The 17,881-nt window shown below is 37.0% G+C and overlaps 1 protein-coding gene across 2 annotated transcripts in view; it reads left to right on the forward strand.

Moving 5' to 3' along the window:
• Positions 1-17,881, forward strand: part of tafa5a (TAFA chemokine like family member 5a) — a 118,722-nt gene that overhangs the window by 63,181 nt on the left and 37,660 nt on the right. For both annotated transcript variants that reach the window (XM_027151899.2, XM_047804427.1), the window contains exon 2: positions 12,857-13,006. In XM_027151899.2, the coding sequence (XP_027007700.1) occupies positions 12,857-13,006 (150 nt within the window). The remainder of the gene's footprint in view (positions 1-12,856; positions 13,007-17,881) is intronic.

Genomic DNA, 17,881 nt, shown 5'->3' on the forward strand with positions numbered 1-17,881 from the left:
GCTGAGCCATATTAGTGAAATATAACCAGTATTTTTTTTCCTATTGCTGCAGCGGCATGGGGAGTTGAAGCGATTCAGAGTCTGCCACCTTCTAGAATCTGCTGTGAGCAGGCAGTATGGTGGAGGTTTGACTGACAGACGTAGTGGCACCAGCTGATTTCAGGCTTCAAGCAAGCCTTCATCTCAGTCTTTCTCTTGCCCAAGCAGAGATGAGAAAACTTCATAGCTAATCATGACTTTGAGGCTAAAATATTTCACTGTAGAATATGACTCCTCCCATTTTTAACCTCCCCCTACCACTGAGAACCGTTAGAGCAGTGCTTTAAAAAAATAAAGGACCCCCTCAGTACAGTTTTTTTTAAACAAACAACCCGTTAAAAATAGGGATATCTATCTATCTATCTATCTATCTATCTATCTATCTATCTATCTATCTATCTATCTATCTATCTATCTATCTATCTATCTATCTATCTATCTATCTATCTATCTATCTATCTATCTATCTATCTATCTATCTATCTATCTATCTATCTATCTATCTATCTATCTTAGAAACTATTTATTTGTCTCTGTCACTAGGTTGGCTTTGCATCTGTCCATGATTCTCCAGAGCGAGTGATGTAATGTTTGTAAGATTTATAAGACATGATGATTTCCACCAGCAGATGAACTGATTAGATTCTGGAATTGATCTAACCAGACTCAAGTTCAGAGCAAGGTCAGATGCTTGCAATAATAGCTTCCTTCCTGTTTGACGAATATCTAATGGTATGTCAAGCAAAATAGAGTAAGCTCATTGGTGGTGGATGCATTTCCATCTACAGCACTGGTGTCAAGTCCTAATTGTTATTGATCTTAACTTTAATAATAGTGATTAGAATTTTTCTCCACTGTAACAAAATGAGAAAATTGTGGAGGCTGAAATCAATGGTTTTGCAGTCACGTTATCAACGTGGAAGCAATCTGGTGAACATGAGATGCTATGTCTTGCTTGCAATGTTCTGTTCATTGTCAATGCACTTGTCAAAGTCATCAATGGGATGCAGAGGGCTGCTTTGTGGTGCCGAATTCAGCCGAGTGAGAAGACATACAGATTAGAGAAGTGTTTGATGAATAGCTCAAGGAGTCATTGCATGAAGAAGAATAGCACACTCTGGTAAAATTGTGTCATTTTCTGCCAGTAGCAACTGTAATAAACCTGAGTGTTGATTATACTGTATAATGTGCACTTTCACAAGGTGTGATTAAATTGGCTATAATAATAATAATAATAATAATAATAATAATAATAATAATAATAATAATAATAATAATAATAATAATAATAATAACAATAACAATGTATTTATTATTGTTATTGTTATTATTATTATTATTATTATTATTTAAAGAATTTGAATTGCAGGGCAGACTGCTGGTGTCGAACGCTGATTTTATATGCAATGTGTCTCTATGGAATTGCTTCTTCATGGTTTGGTGTTCAGGAGCTTTGAGCTGTGCTTTATTCAGCTCAATTCGATTTCTCTACACTGATCCAGTCCATGCAGGTTTGTTGCTATTTGATCAAGGTCTATTCTAATAATGGCAGTGGTGTAAGACCGACGAGGTTATTAGAAAGCCGCAGTCAGACACAGAGGAGTGAGGGAAGGCGAGAGAGGATGTGAGCTGTCTTTATCACCCAGCTGAAGCCCGAATGGCCTCGGCCAGCTGAATGAGAGTGAGATTAAAGACAGACCGTTTCGAGGTGGCATTCAGTGTCTGAAAGCGGGCCATGGTGTTCACTGCATGCTGATGAAGCCTGCTGAATGGCTTTATGGACCTCAAACCAGCCTAAGGGTGATTACGGCTTCTCTGCTCCCAGATAAATCGCCAAAGCTTGGGGTGTCTGGCCTTCTCTGAGAGGAGAAAAATGGGGCTCGCTTTCTTGAGAGAAAGGGGTTTTAACCTGTGAAAACACTAACCATTTAAAGACCAGCAACATGGGCCTGAGTCGTGATCCTCTGGGAAAGGAAGCACATTTAATTATGAGGAAGTAACATCATGGGGAGTGTGCAGGGGTTACAGAGAGCATGAAGGGGTGGACGTTTATTTTTCCCTCCCTTCCACCTCCTCTTTTCTCTTCTCTTCTGTTGCAAGAGATGATCATTCATTGCTTGTTTCATGTCAACAGTCTGATATAAATAGCTTCTCTTATTAAGGGGATGAACACTAAAAAGTGGATCCGTTTCTGAAGGACAATATCGTTTGTCTAAGTAAATTAATTAAGAGGAAGAAACAAGATCATATAGGAAAATAGGTCAAAATTCCCTTTAGGGACAATGAAACTTCCTTAACGCTGGTGTTGTAAGCACAAGACAGGCCTACCAGCATGTTTACTGGATTTTACAGTGTTTGCATGTCTTCTGAACACACACACACACACACACACACACACACACACACACACACACACACACACACACACACACACACACACACACACACTCACAGGTGCACACAGTATAAAGAGAGTGAGTTTGAGAGAAAGGTGAGATTAAAAAAAAAATCAAATCAGCTCTCTGGATGCACCCCATGAAACCACCAGAGCACTCAGTCGAGTGAAACTCAGCCCCAAAAATACCTCAGAAACGACAGCATCTTGACATTTTGAGACTAGGCCCACTTTTTAATGAGCGATATTTCCAGAAGATCGTCTCCATTCCCGAAACCATGACAGAGCGACGATGCATGTGCGACGTGATAAACACAGACAGACACATCTTGTGAACCCTGCATGCTGCTGATTTGCTGTTAGTGAGAATGTTTGTTCCATTAAATGGCAGAGTTCTCATTTTTTACAGCATCTTATCCCAATTTAGACTTTGCCCCTTTGCATCTAATAGCTAGTTCTACCCATCAGCGTTGAGGCTGAAGGCTCGTACATATTTCCACTGAGGCACCCAAAGACATAGCATCATTTTGAACTGTTGCTTGAATGATGGTACAGCACGGTGTGTTGCTACTGCAACGATCAAGGGTCCCTAATTTGATCCTGAGCTTGGGTTACCATCTATGTGGGGTTCCTTCAGGTTCTCTAGTTTCCCAGAGCATCCCGGTGTATTGGCAGTGCTAAATTGGCAAAAGCTCTGTGTGTGTTTGTGTGTGGTGTATGAGTGTGTGTATGTTTGTGCACATGGCACTATGTGATATATTGCTATCCTATCCATGGTGTATTTCCTACCCATTCCCATTTTTCCCAGGATAGTCTTTGGATCCATGAATAAATGAATGAGCGTACCATCTTAGGGTAGCGGAACACATTTAGACAAAAGTAGTAATTGGAATAATTTTGATAGAGTCATACTATCCATCTAACCTAGACATTAGGACCAATTATGCTTTCTTTACCTTGAACAAACACTCTTTCTCGGCTTGGGAGCAGTGCAATAATAGCTCTCTGATGCCAGACAGGCAGTAGATTGCTCTCACTTTTACTTCATCCCTCAGTAGGACCTGTGAAAGCATTGGTACTATATCACTCACTGCTGTTATCAATGTTCAGTGCGATAGAGGGTTGGTTTCCTTTAAGCCAAGGCCATCACAGTGAAATTGAAGAGAAACAAGGAGATGTGCTGTGCTGAGATGCTGAGGCTTCTCTCACTCTCTTCTTGATTGAGCTTGTTAAAGCCTTCATTTAAAGCTACCCTGCTAGGTTAGAGCAAAGCAAAGGCTATCTAACTTCCATTGTTTCAGTGTCTGGATCCAAATTACTGTTTGGACAAACAGCGGTATGTTGCAGTGAAACAGAAGTCTGGGATTTTGCAATTTTACAGACCTGAGCTATAGGCCCATGTTAAACTAATGTATTAAGAATTAAATTCATTTATTCTACACTGGCATTTAATATCATACCACAACGATCATTGTTAAACACTATATGTCCAAAAGTTTGTGCACACCTTACCATCACAACCATATGACCCCATTTATCCACCTCTTTATACATGATATAAACTACTTAAAATAACTGATACAGTAAGTCATTCACACGGACACTAATCGTGGACCACTATGAAGCATCTAACAGACATATTTTCTAGTTTTGGTTATTTTGTTTAATGCAAATCTATCTATAAATCCAGAGGTATCATTTTTATAGTAATAATAGCCATTATTACCATTTTATCCAGTAATGTTTAGGTTAGAAGTGGAGAAAGTCACATCTTGGTCATCGCTGCTTTGGTTTCTGAAGGAATTTTCTTTCAGAATTAAAAGCTGGTGCTATCGTTATTCAGCTACACTAATATTATAAGATAATCATTTGCACGGTTTTGTCTATAATGAAACACGTTATTTCAGTGCTCAAGGCTGTTTTTCTTGCCCTTTTATTAACAAGAGAAATTCAAGCATCAGAGGGATGCTTCCCCCTCACATGCTGCTCATTCGATCTTCTGAAAAAGAGATGCTGCTAGCTTCCACAGAAAAGAACCATTTATACACATTTCTACCTAGCTAATGTTTTTATGTGAACTGTTATCCCTTTTGATTTTGATTTTTTTTCTTGTAAAACAGACATGGTGCAACAAGCTTAATACATATGCCGCAAAATTTGAAGTACGGTTTAAAATTCTTTGCTAGATTTAACATAGAACACTCTAAAAGTACATGTAGAAGAATGTCTGCTTCCACTCATACACTGATTTAAGGTAAATTCATGTTGTTTTTCCCCCACAAGGAGCTATGGAGCGTGGGGGAAATAGCTTAGGCCAATTTGTAATAATGCAAAATCTCTTGGGTACAGTCTTATTATTGCTGCCACATGAGTAGTGAATATAAAGTAAAGATTTGGTTTAAATATAGAACATAAAAACAGTGTTAGGTGAAAGATAAAAAATCCAGATACTTTCATTTCTAGATGAAACTACAGTTGCAAAATAAGTGTAGTTATTTCCAAGCTCTAAAATAAAAAGTATAGATTGTTCTTTTATGTAAGATATAAAAGACATTAGTGTTAGGTAAAATAAAAATAAAAAAGTCCAGATACTTAAAATGAGGCATGAAGACAGTAATATGTCTAGCTATTTCCAACCTCTGAAAATGGATGAGATATACTGTTTTAAAATCATTTTTACAAATTATTTGTAACACTTTTGTAACAGCAGAGAATTGACACTCACCAACCCGAATGATCTCTCATCTCACTGGGCCCTGAGGGTCCACACAAACATGAAATCAATCATGTATACTTAACACCACTCATACTGGGACTGAACATTTATCACACAGCCCTAATAGATGGAGAAAGCAATTCTCATATGACTGACAAGAAGGCGAAACAAAGACAAGCAAATGCAGTATATCAATAATCATAGCATTTATTAAGTTGCTCTGATATGAATGTGGGCATGGTCATTCATCTTATCGGTGGATACATGTCTGCGTGGACAGCACACATACATTTAAATCAGCCGTATCATTCAGATGACAGGTACACTTGATGGAAAAATGTCAAATGGCAATCCGTTTTGATGGAAAACCAAACTTAAAGAGAAAATGATGAGACGAGGGCATGGAATTGTGTGTGTGTGTGTGTGTGTGTGTGTGTGTGTGTGTGTGTGTGTGTGTGTGTGTGTGTGTGTGTGTGTGTTTGTGTGTATACACCTCACCTGACATGTATTTTGTTTCTTCAAATCTTGTAACAATCATTTATTCATATTCATTACCCAAGTTTTTCCTGGTCAAGGAAGCAATAGCTTTATCCCAGGAACACCACAGTGCACAAGATAAGAATACATCCTGGATGTGATGCCGGTTCATCAAAGAGCACAGCGTTTACACAAACGTTCACACCTACTGTAGTACCAATTTACAGCAGCCGTTTCACCTACAGTAGCTGTGTTTTGTTGAGCTTTGACAGGAAACCCAAACAGACATGGGGAGAAGCTTTACAGTCTCTGTACAGACAGTAATCAATGCTCTGGATCGACCTTGGATCATATTATGGGAAACCTTTGATATTTTCAGCCATTCTCTAGAATATATTTGATTTAATTAAATGATCAGTGTTAGAAGACAGCTCCTAATCTACATGCGCTAACTGGGTTACATTCAAGGGAAGCATGTTTCCATCAGCATCCAGTACAGTGTAAGAATACACGTTTAAGGTGGCAAAGATAGAGAACATCTTTTGTAATTGCAGTTTTGTAATTTTCAGCTTTTTAGATGCAGAAATACATGAAAGTGTCAACGAATTTGATTAAAAAACAAAACAAAAAACAGGATAATAATAATTGCATTTATTTCTTTTATTAGATGTATTAAAACATATTACTAATTTCTCATCTCATGTAATATAATCAGCCACGAATGATAATAATCAGCCATTTAGTTAAAACTTAGAGTTTATGAGTCGCCTTGTCGCCTCATCTACAGTAGCAACGAGTAACCTCATCGCCATATTAAAAAAAATGCAATTGGTCTTTCAGACAGATGTCCTTGACAAGACAACACTTCGTGCTTTTTTTAAGATTTTGATAGAATAATGCAGTTCAGAGCACTTATTCATTGTGTATTATGATTTATATTATATTTTCATGTACTGTATAGACATGTACCAGCTCCAGTTGGATTCCTCTTCATGAGGATTTCAGACATTCTAAGAGGAAAGGCCATCCACATGTGGTCTTAGAGGACAACAACCTCCTCATCAATACACAATTGTCAGACTGTATATTTATAATCAGACCTTCAGTGTCACCCAAATGAGGATGAGGTTCTCTTTTGAGTCTGGTTCCTCGCAAGGTTTCTTCCTCTTCCATCTAAGGGAGTTTTTCCTCACCACAGTCGCCTCAGACTTGTTCACTGGTGATAAATACAAACACATTTAAATATATCTACTATTAATCTGTATTAATTTGTATTATATTAATCTGTATACTAGCTTTTTGCTTTATTTTTATGTTCTGTAAAGCTGCTTTGAGACAATGCCCCTTGTTAAAAGGGCTATACAAATAAATTTGAATTAGAATGATAGCATGATATTGGTATCAAATGAGCACACAGTGATGCAACAATAGACAAAGATAAATTACTGCAATCAATAATTTAAAAAAAAAAGAAAGAGAACTTTGTATAACTTAGAGATGACGAGTCGTAACTGCAAATTACAACACACGGGAATTTGAACTACAGTATACAACTTTGTACAGTATACTGTATAGACTGCAGACCAGATCACATGGTGAACTCGAAGCAGGAGTAGGAACTCGGGAGCAGGACATCGATGGCTTCTTAGAGATCCACAGTACCTTGGTTCGCAACACACAGGAAGCTGAACTACAGTATACAACAATTTTAAATTTAAAATGGAACAAATTAATTGAAAATAATGACATTATGATTTGAAAGGTTAACAAGACACAGTCTGATAGCTGAGAGGAACATGTGGTGAGAGTGTTTCGAGTCTACGACTGTGGTCCATTCTGAAGCAGAGAAACCTACCCAGGGCACTTTGAATAGAAAGTATTCATTATAAAATGATTCCAAACAAAAGCAGTGAACAGCATTTTTAAGCCTTGATGAACACTTTGCTCCTGAGGATCTGAGATTCTCCTGCTGTTCTGTATGTTAAATGGAAAAACGACAGCGTAGAATGTTTGTTGTTCTATATACATCAAGTTCAAGCAAGAAACATTTTACTATTGCATCATTAATAAAAAGCAGTTTGAAAATAAACGGAATTACAGAGTAGAAGGAGTTAAAGAGTAGAGTAAGAGTAGGGCTATAGCATATATATCGGATACAAGTTTTTTCTCTTGTAAAAAATAACAAACTAAACAACTGCTAAATGGAAATAGTGGGAAGTTATTGTTACTTAGTTTAATTCATCAGGATTAAATTGAATTTACTTGTTGCAGTGAAATGTGCAATTGTTTACTTTGAGGAGAATTTAAATGGCCATTGCTTTGAATTTTATAAACAGTTCATTCGGACTCTGCTGTCAGAAAGAATTTATTCAGATTGGTCAAAATCTTTGCATGTAATCATGTCCACTGTGCTTTGGCTTCAGAGGAAGTCAGGCTTAGTTATGATCATTTTCTAATAGACTGCAGCCCGGATCACATGGTCTGAGTGAACTAGGAGCAGGACAGCACCAGGGAGAAGGAGATTGATGGCTTCTTAGAAATGGTGTGGTGAAGGTTCCTCTATGAAATCCTAAAAATCCTAATGATAGATATCATTGAAAATGATCTAGAGAACTAACCTACAAACTCTCAACTGAGGTTGTGCTACAGTACACTTTGTACTCTTGTGCCAAATTTAACCACAAAATTATCCAGAAAAAAAGATGGAACCATAACCTTTTAAAAATACAAAAATGTTAAAAGGAGGAGCTGACAGGCTCAACACTGACTATAGAACAAAGTGTTAACAAAATGAGAGGGAGAGAGAGGGGAGTGGAGACAGGGGGAAGAGAGAGAGAGAAAGAAGGGGGAGAAGGAGAGGGGAGAGAGAGAAGGAGGGGGAGGGGGAAGGGGGGGGGAGAGAGAGAGAGAGAGAGAGAGAGAGAGAGAGAGAGAGAGAGAGAGAGAGAGAGAGAGAGAGAGAGAGAGAGAGAGAGAGAAATATTTCCCTGCTGCAATGCACACTTGACAAGTCATTATCCTGCATCATCCAGATGAACTGGGAGGAGGTGAAAGTTAAATTAAAAGAAAGATGATAAAGAGCAAAGGGCAGAGAGAGAAAAAGAAGAATACATGAGGGAAAAGGAACAAGGAGAGAAAAAGAACAGACATCTGCTGCTCTTGAGAATGACATGGACTTGGTCATAGACGCATGCAGAGGATGACAACATTAGAAAAAAACAGCAGCCAGCCATCAATGCAGATCTGCATCCATTTATGTGCAACAGTTCCAGTACAGTGTTTTGTTTTTTTCCCAAGAGAGAGAGAGAGAGAGAGAGAGAGAGAGAGAGAGAGAGAGAGAGAGAGAGAGAGAGAGAGAGAGAGAGAGACTTTACAGAAGGAACTTTGAAAGAATGGAAAAATATTGAGGGTATTGTAATTTTGTATATCGATTATTTGCATGTAGAGATATTTAACATTGAGGAGATTGAGGAACAAATTGTTCCAAAAAAAAAAAAGAAAGAAGAAAAGAAAGAGAAGATACCAATCTGGAGTATGAAATTCATTTGCACTCTGTGTCATAAGGTACTCTGTGTTCCAGGCTCCTCTCTCTGGGCAGAAGGAGGAATCCAGTGTGTGCCAGTGTGACCATGCATGCCCTACAACTCATATTTCAATGACAGTGCCAGAACACAAAAGCTATAAATGCCTGTAGTAGGAATGGCATACATAATCATCTTCCCTTACAGACAAAGTGATTTTTATACACGTTACATGTCTCACACATTCATCTCATGCAGTGCAAACACTTATTTTTTGGATGTGATTTCCTCACACAAATATTTCATTTTTACATGAGATCACAAATTAATCGCATAATCAAATATGAAAACTGATTACGTTTCAAATGTTCTGTACGTGGTTTATGTAAAGGTTCAGTGCAAGTCCATAGCTGTCAGATTTTAAAAAACTGAAGCTGGTTATCCTAGTCATTATTATTTCGACAAATCGCAATCACACACACACACACACACACACACACACACACACACACACACACACACACACACACACACACACACACACATTGAGTGAGAGAGTCAATGCAGAGCAATCCATATTCGTAGGCAAAACAATAAACTCTAGAAATGAGACAGTGGAAATTAGAAAATAGTAGGGAGCTAAATAAATAACACGGAATAACAACTTTTACACCGACAGCAGCTAAATTGAGTTAATAAATAAGTTCAAAAATAAGATGTTTTTTGAATTCAAACGCTAGTCATTCTTTTATTGAAGGGAAATGAAGCTGAAAATATGTGAGATATAAACAGTAGCAACGGATTGCATTCACGTCTAACTTAATCCTTTAATGACTAAGTAAGCTTTTGTACAACAACAACAACTGATCCTTTTCACCACTATATATGTAATATACTACATATACCAATATAATATACATTTTTGGCTCTGTCCTTCTATTTTGTGCTGCCTCATGAGAAAGGACAGTGGGGAAAAGTCTCTATTGTTTCACCAATCATTTGCAATGTATGTAATACAGGTCTTTTTAGCCTACTGCATTTGTTTGTGCATGTGATTGACGACACAAGTAGGGTTCTAAGACAGGAGTTTAAATTTAGACTTAAAAGACATTATGATTAAACACAAGGAACTAGGGATGTACCTGAGTATGATTTTGGAATGAAATGACGACGTGTTTGAAACAGATACAGTACAACGGAGGAATACAGTACAGTAGGAATGGGAAGATATTTATTTATTCAAATCTTCACTACAAAGCTTGCCAGAATGGTTCACAGAGCATCTGCTTGAGACATGAAACAAGAGGTGTGCATAAGGACTGGGATCCATACAACAAAAATTGTGTGAGGAAAACGAATTCTCTTCACACGCATGATTGGGAGGCATTACAGTGAAGCATTTCTTTATGTGAACACTCATAAGGGCTTTTCACCCTGGACTTAATCCCAGGTTATCATCATTCTGAACTCCAGGTAGAGGAACGTTTCACACTGGTAATTTAGAAGCACAGTTAGCAAGTTTTTACCTGAGGTTATGAAATATGGCTTTTGCAGTGTTCATTTTGCAGTATGGTGCCCAATGTATACTATGCGAAACAATGTGATGTTAGAATGTTATGGCTAGATGCTTAGTAACAGAAACCCAATAATAAACTCAACAGTACAGTGCAAAAAATGGCTTTGTAGCATCAGGTGGCAAAACATTGAACATCACAGAAGTGTGAGCCACAGGGAGGGGAAAATAACTGACACTGAAGCTGGATATCAGTGACCGCCTGGTCAACTACACGACAAATTTAAAAAGATTACAAAGCTGTGAAAGATGACAGTACCTGCTCAAGCACACAACAGTAGACGCACTGTTTTTCCAGACGGTTGTAAAAACACAGGACAAGACGTTATTTAAAGATCTCGTGCTGTATTTATCCGATCAACGTTGTCGACACCGCAAAAATGCAGACAAGAAGGTTAAGGGTTTAGGAATGTAAAGTGTGAAACGTCAGATTATGAATCTTCAGGATTAATTGTTAACCTCAGGAGCAGTTTGAAAGATGGATTAAGGACTCACTTTCTGTAATGTAAGCATTTCTTACATTTTTCAGAAGATAGAAGACATTCAATAAAATAATCATAATATACTCAACAAACTTTCATTTTCAATCAAGATTTAAATTTTGTAGAATTAAAGACATTTACAAAGAAAAAGACAAAAACAAAGGATTTTGAATTAAAATAAATATTATTAGAATTATATAAAATCTACAGTGGATTATTCTGTATAACTAATTATGTTTATAATTGTGAGAGTGAGAATTGTAAGTCTGGACCTGATCACAGGTCATGTGAGAGGTAAAAAGTCATAGTGTTTAAGGACTCTATGGTTCATCACATATTGTGCATACACAAGCTAAAAGGAGCTGATTCTTATTACATGAACAATTAAACAGCACATGTGGTCCCTCACACACTCCTGTGACCCCATAGTAAGGTGTCTCTTTTATTTCAAGATGAAGCTCCGTTATTAACTCTGGTTTAGGAGCTAAGCCTCAGGGTCAGATGGGAGCCAAGCTCTGACCCTGCTGTCAATCAAAATTTGCATGCCTGACAGCAAGAAGGAGCCAGTCTCACCTACACATGCACATCATAATAAGCACTGGAACAGAAATGACACTTAGCACCGTGAAAGTCCATGCATTAGTATGGATGTCATGTAGGTCATTTATGAGCAGTGGACACAGCCTTGAATGAGTATAGAAGCTCTTCCAGATGAAAGTAAATTGCTCTAGGCAAACATCCAGAGGGGACTGTATGCTTTTTTATGTTGGTTTCAAATGCTCTGAGACATGCGCTTGGATTAGCCTGTGTTTTTTTTGGAAACAGCTGAAATATATTATGGTCCACAATCTAAAAGCAATACAGAGAGCTGCATTTACCATAACATTTTACACTGTATAGTTTACAATGAACATGAACAATGACTGTTTTGCATATTTTATTCAGTTAGTAATGTAAATGTATTTAAACCTGATATTGTATTCTTTTTTCCAGTTACAGCTATATACTGTTTATGCTCAGTACAGGCTATACTATAATATAATAACATTGAATAACATGTGCTTACTTCATGCTAGGTATAAACCAGTCAAGATTAAGACTTGACTTCCACCTGGAAAGTGTTAACTACTTACATTATGTATAATATCAGGCTTAGGACTTAAGTGATCAAAAATGGTACATCACTTTAGAATATTAGAATTAAGCATTACCTAATAACCAAAATATATGTTTTTTCTATTTTGAATAATAAAGTGCAGTGCATTTAACAGTTGTCTATATATTACTTTATATACATTTTATATGCAGAACTTAATTAATCATATTTTTATATAATAATAATAATAATAATAATAATAATAATAATAATAATAATAATAATAAAAAGCAGAAGTAGCAAATAAAGAACTAAACACCCAAATTGCAAGTGCTATTCACACTAAACCTTGTAATATTGCCTGTATTTGCATAATAAAACATAATTGCCTCCTAGAATTTCACATCACAACACTGACTAAACTGAACCCACCCCCCCCCCCAAATAAATAAATAAAAAAAATTATCTTGTAATTGTATTTAACCCTCAAAAACATTGTAAGGATCCCTGCATGATGAGCACAATTGTGACTGGAGTCCCATCTCTGTGCCCTATAGGTCAGCTGGCGGCCGGGACTTGTGAGATTGTGACATTGGACAGAGACAGCAGTCAGCCACGGAGGACCATAGCTCGGCAGACAGCCCGCTGTGCCTGCAAGAAAGGCCAAATTGCCGGTACGACTAGAGCCAGCCCTGCCTGTGTGGACGGTAAGAGGAGTTTTATGTCATAGTCCTTGGAGAAAAGACAGATGTGTCAGCTTCTGCAAAAATCACTACTCTCTGGTACTGTTAAAGAATATAGAAGAAAGAGACACAAGCTCACACTAGAATGTCTTTTGGACTTACATATGTGCCAATGCTTAGAGATGAATGAAAAGAAATTTCTCCAAATGTAAATTGCAGATTTGGGTTCAGTGTATATATTTCCATAATAGCTTTGTGGAACATACAGTGTATCATATGCTCAGATAAATCAGCATTAAAGATCATCCACAAAGTGGCTTCATACATGCTTGCAACTGCTTATATGTAATTTTACATGTTTTTTAAATTGAAAACTAAATGAAATAAAAAAAAAGATTAGATTTAATTTTTGATTATATATTATTTTAGATTTCTATATTTAACATTTTGAGAGAGATTTAATTAAAATGTGTCATGCATTTTACCACATGATCTGACAGGGATTTTTTTTGTTCACAAAAGGTTAAGCAGATTAACCTAAGTTTTTATAGAAATATTATATATATATATATATATATATATATATATATATATATATATATATATATATATATATATATATATGTAATCTTCTATAGGTATTAGATAGAACACTTGTTACAGATCAGTTTCATATCACAGAACATCTAAACCTTTATCGATCCAAACGACCTTCAGGCGATATCGATATATTTGGCTAGGAACTGAGAATACTGTTGAATTGTCCATATACATACAGCTCATACGGTATGAAGCTGTGCTGCATAATGATTGAAGCTGTGGTACTGTTTAGTGGTGTTTCCATTGGAGAAGTTGAGGTAGAGCCCAACCATATAGCAGCTGTTCAACATTTATTAATCTTTGAGAAATCTCCATTCGTATACAGTACATATTAAATTCAGTTGAAATAGTAGTTATGTGTCCTGAAAGAAATGTTGCTATTTAACTGTTCCATTGACTTGGTTGCCACAATATTGAGTGTTCACTTACTTGTTTAGCATCGTGGAGTTTTATTTTACTAAGTGGTCAAAATGTAAACTGCACCAAGTGATATTAAAGGCTGGGGCTTGAAATAGCAGTAATCACTCTTGCATGGTTCAGAAACAGTGGACAGGACAGGACAGGACAAGAAAGTTAATTATGAGCTTTACATTTACATACATGGCATTTGGCAGACACCCTTATACAGTGCGACTTACATTTTTTATTCAACTAAGCAATTAGTTGCACTTATACAAAAATAGTGGCAGTTTGGTGGACCTGGCACTCGAACTCACAACCTACCGATTTGTTGTCCAACACTTTAATCACTAGGCATTTTTACACTAAATCGGAGTAGTTTAAAATACTGTGTCAATATCATGATAATACAATATCATGTTTCATAGCAACTGAATAGAAATAATCAGTTTCGTATAGACAGTGTGTCTATGATGTATAGAAGTAATTCTATTTAAGATATATTGCAATGGATTTGAAAGGGAATATCTGCATCTCCCTTTGCCAATGCCCAAATGTTTAGTTGCGCTGGCAACCTCGGTTAATGATATTTCTTACAATTGCTTTTCTGAGTCTGCCTCACACACTGTTATAGCAAACATTCAATTTATATTGAACCCAGGTGAAAAAGGTTCATGTTAAAAAAAAAAAAAAACTCTTACAACAAGCTGCTAGGCTGTATGCTGGATAAATGTGTAGTGTTGACTATCAGCTGCCTGTTATGGGGTCACTAGATACTAGCCTAGAGCTATGTCATTATTAATGTTGTTTTGTCCCACCAAAATCTATGACCAAGTGCAGCAGCCGGTTCTGTGTGCAACGTCTTGAGAATCTTTGCATTTGTTTTCAGCTTTAAACTGCTCGAGGAAGCGTTTGTTTGTTTGCTGAAGAAGCAGGCACGGATAGTGATGTATTAAAGAAACAGTGCTATTGGAACAACAAAGGCTCTTTATTCATCCCTTGTGCACACTACCGTCCTCAAGTTTTAGTATTAGTGTCACAGCATGTCTGAACAAACACGCTCTTTCTCTGTAAACCAACCCCCTCTGTCTCGCACTCTGTCTCTCACTCAGTCGTTCTATCTGTCTCTTTCTCTCCGTGTAGCTGATCTGGTATAGAAATGAAACCGCAAGGCTAGGAACAAAAAACTAAAATAGTGAGGGGTAAAAAAGGGCAACAAAAAAGAACAATCATTTTAATCTTCTCCAAGGTCTCATCACGGTTGTGTTATCGCCAGCACGCTCGGTACGAAACACTCTGCTTCTCATATTCTACACACAGGTCACTCCTTAAGTAAGATAATCCACAGCGCCATGAAGCATTGCCACCGTAATACCCGTCTTGTGCCTATACGGTTGTGTGGGTATGTGTGGAAGATTGGATCTATATATAGAAAGGTCAAGAGGATGGATACAAAGAAAACAATATAGGGAAGCTTGTGTATTCTTGGCAAGTGTCTCACAGATCAGATCTCAGACACCCATTTAAAAACATGAGGAGCTAAAGCTCACAAAGCTGCCTGTCTGTATCCCACAATCACCAGGGTACAAAAAAAAAATAAAGCAGAAGCACACTTACACCATTTGCACTGGCGTGCTGAACTATTCTGGTCAATTCATTGGTTTAATCCACTAGAGGGACATAGTTGGCATTGTTGCCTCTTAAGTTGCATAAATACACTCACACTTTATCAGTAATTTCATGCTCTCTGCTCATCCTTCATCTGTAACAAAGTGTCAGGTTGTGGATATTGATTTCTATTAAAAGCCAAGTGAAGAGAGAGATGGCTGCCTTCCCCCAGTGAGCCATGAGAGCGATTAGGACGTCCCAGACAAGACGAAAAGGTGTGGACAATGCAGAGAAACCCGAAAAGAAGGCATAATGCACTTTGCTTCTGTGCAGAGTTGTTTTAGGACTTGCCGTTTACACGGAATGTGAGAAATACGTTATAAATAGCTTTTATTAATATTATCTTACCAGGCTGTTCGTATATGTATGGGGAAATTAGCAGGATATGTAGATAGCATCCCTTTATTTGAAAAGTGATTTATTTGGGTGATGTAATCCTTTCAGATCACATATCAAACGATAAACATTTTCCTGAAGAGCAAATTGATTTATAATGGAAAAGGGACTGTGGCATAATAAATACAATTTACACAGAAATTAAAAGTCATCATCAATATAAAATGCTGGATAGGAAATGAATTTTCACAGATGTAATATACCTGTCAAGAAATCTAAAATGGCTAGAAAGATTACTTTATGCTTTACAAGTTTGCATATTTATGAGTATGTGCCTTACTTTTTAAAAGACGCTAAACTTTAATTTGATGATTAAATTCTTCTATTAAAAATAAAATTAGTATGCAGATTGAGCAACATATAAAAACTGCAGCTACAGTTTTTCTTTAAAGAAACAGGGTGAGCTGAAAACGTGTTTAGAAAATTGAGTTAGCATTGAGTGTGCGAAAAAGGGTTTCAACCAAAATACAGTAGATGAGCCAGTATCCAAAAGCAGCCAGTGTAACAAGTGCATGTAGATTTTGGCTGAATTTCCAAAAGGCATATTTATAGAATCAGAATTTATAAACGTGGCTAATTGAGCCTTTACTAAACGTGAATAATTGTTGTATTAATTAGTGATTTTTTTTATTTATTTTGTCTTCATTGAGCGATACACAAATACCATTATGTACTGACTACATCAGTAATGGTGTCTGTAATTACTGAAATTAATGTGACTATTGTACACTGTTCTTCCTTTTCTACTATTTAAGCAGATGTTTATTCACTGTATTAAAGAAATGGTAATTATTGAAAGTGGCTATACAGTTATTTTTATATCAGCAAGCATAGAAAAGCATTGCCTTATTACTAGGTGTTAATGAGTAAAGACAAAGAGTTACAGGAAGCACAGTGAGAGATGGAGATGCAGCTGAGGTTATACAGTATATCGGTAGTTGGTTAATTGGCTTGTCATTCTGAAATGCCAGTTGTTGTGTTTTTCAATATTATTTTTCACACTTTTAACTTGCTTTATAAAAATGCTTGTCTGAAAAGGCATAAAAGCATTGCCTTTAAATCAAGTGTACGAGTGTATTGTAAAGAGTGAAATCAGTTAAAAGAGCATTGAACATTGTTTGATTTTGAAATGAAAGTGACGTGACATAAGGCTAGGTATGGGGAACCGTACTCAGTATTCGTTCTCTGCATTTGACCCATCCAAAGAACACACACACAACGTGAACACACACCCGGAGCAGTGGGCAGCCATTTATGCTGCGGCGCCCGGGGAGCAGTTGGGGGGTTCGGTGCCTTGCTCAAGGGCACCTCAGTCGTGGCCGGCCCGAGACTCGAACCCACAACCTTAAGATTATGAGTCAGACTCTCTAACCATTAGGCCACTACAATTTTGTTGGATAAACTAAGTTTTAAATTACTAGATAAAAGAAAATGAAAGGGTATAGTTTTAACTCTGATGTTTGGTCAATAAAACTATTTAACAAGCTAATTTTCAAATGATGCTCTTTGTATAAAAATGTTTTACTTATCTTAACCTAAAAGTTTTACTCCCAGACCCAGCTACAGTATAGATCCGCATCCAGGTTCTCAATACAATTACATTGACCTAAACATATACCTTCTTGTCAGATAAACCTAATTCCATGTGACATTATTATTTAGATGTGGCCACATGCTTAAAATAACCAAGCCCCAAACAATACAATACAGACTGTATAATGTGTGTCTGTGCCTTGTTCCAGTCTACAGAATGAGTCATTCTTTAGGCCACAGATCCGACAGCACTACAGTAGCATCAGCGCCGATCTACACAGTATAACAGAACAGGACTATGGA

Source organism: Tachysurus fulvidraco, chromosome 19 (assembly GCF_022655615.1).
Source record: "Tachysurus fulvidraco isolate hzauxx_2018 chromosome 19, HZAU_PFXX_2.0, whole genome shotgun sequence".
NCBI classification, from domain to species: Eukaryota; Metazoa; Chordata; class Actinopteri; order Siluriformes; family Bagridae; genus Tachysurus; species Tachysurus fulvidraco.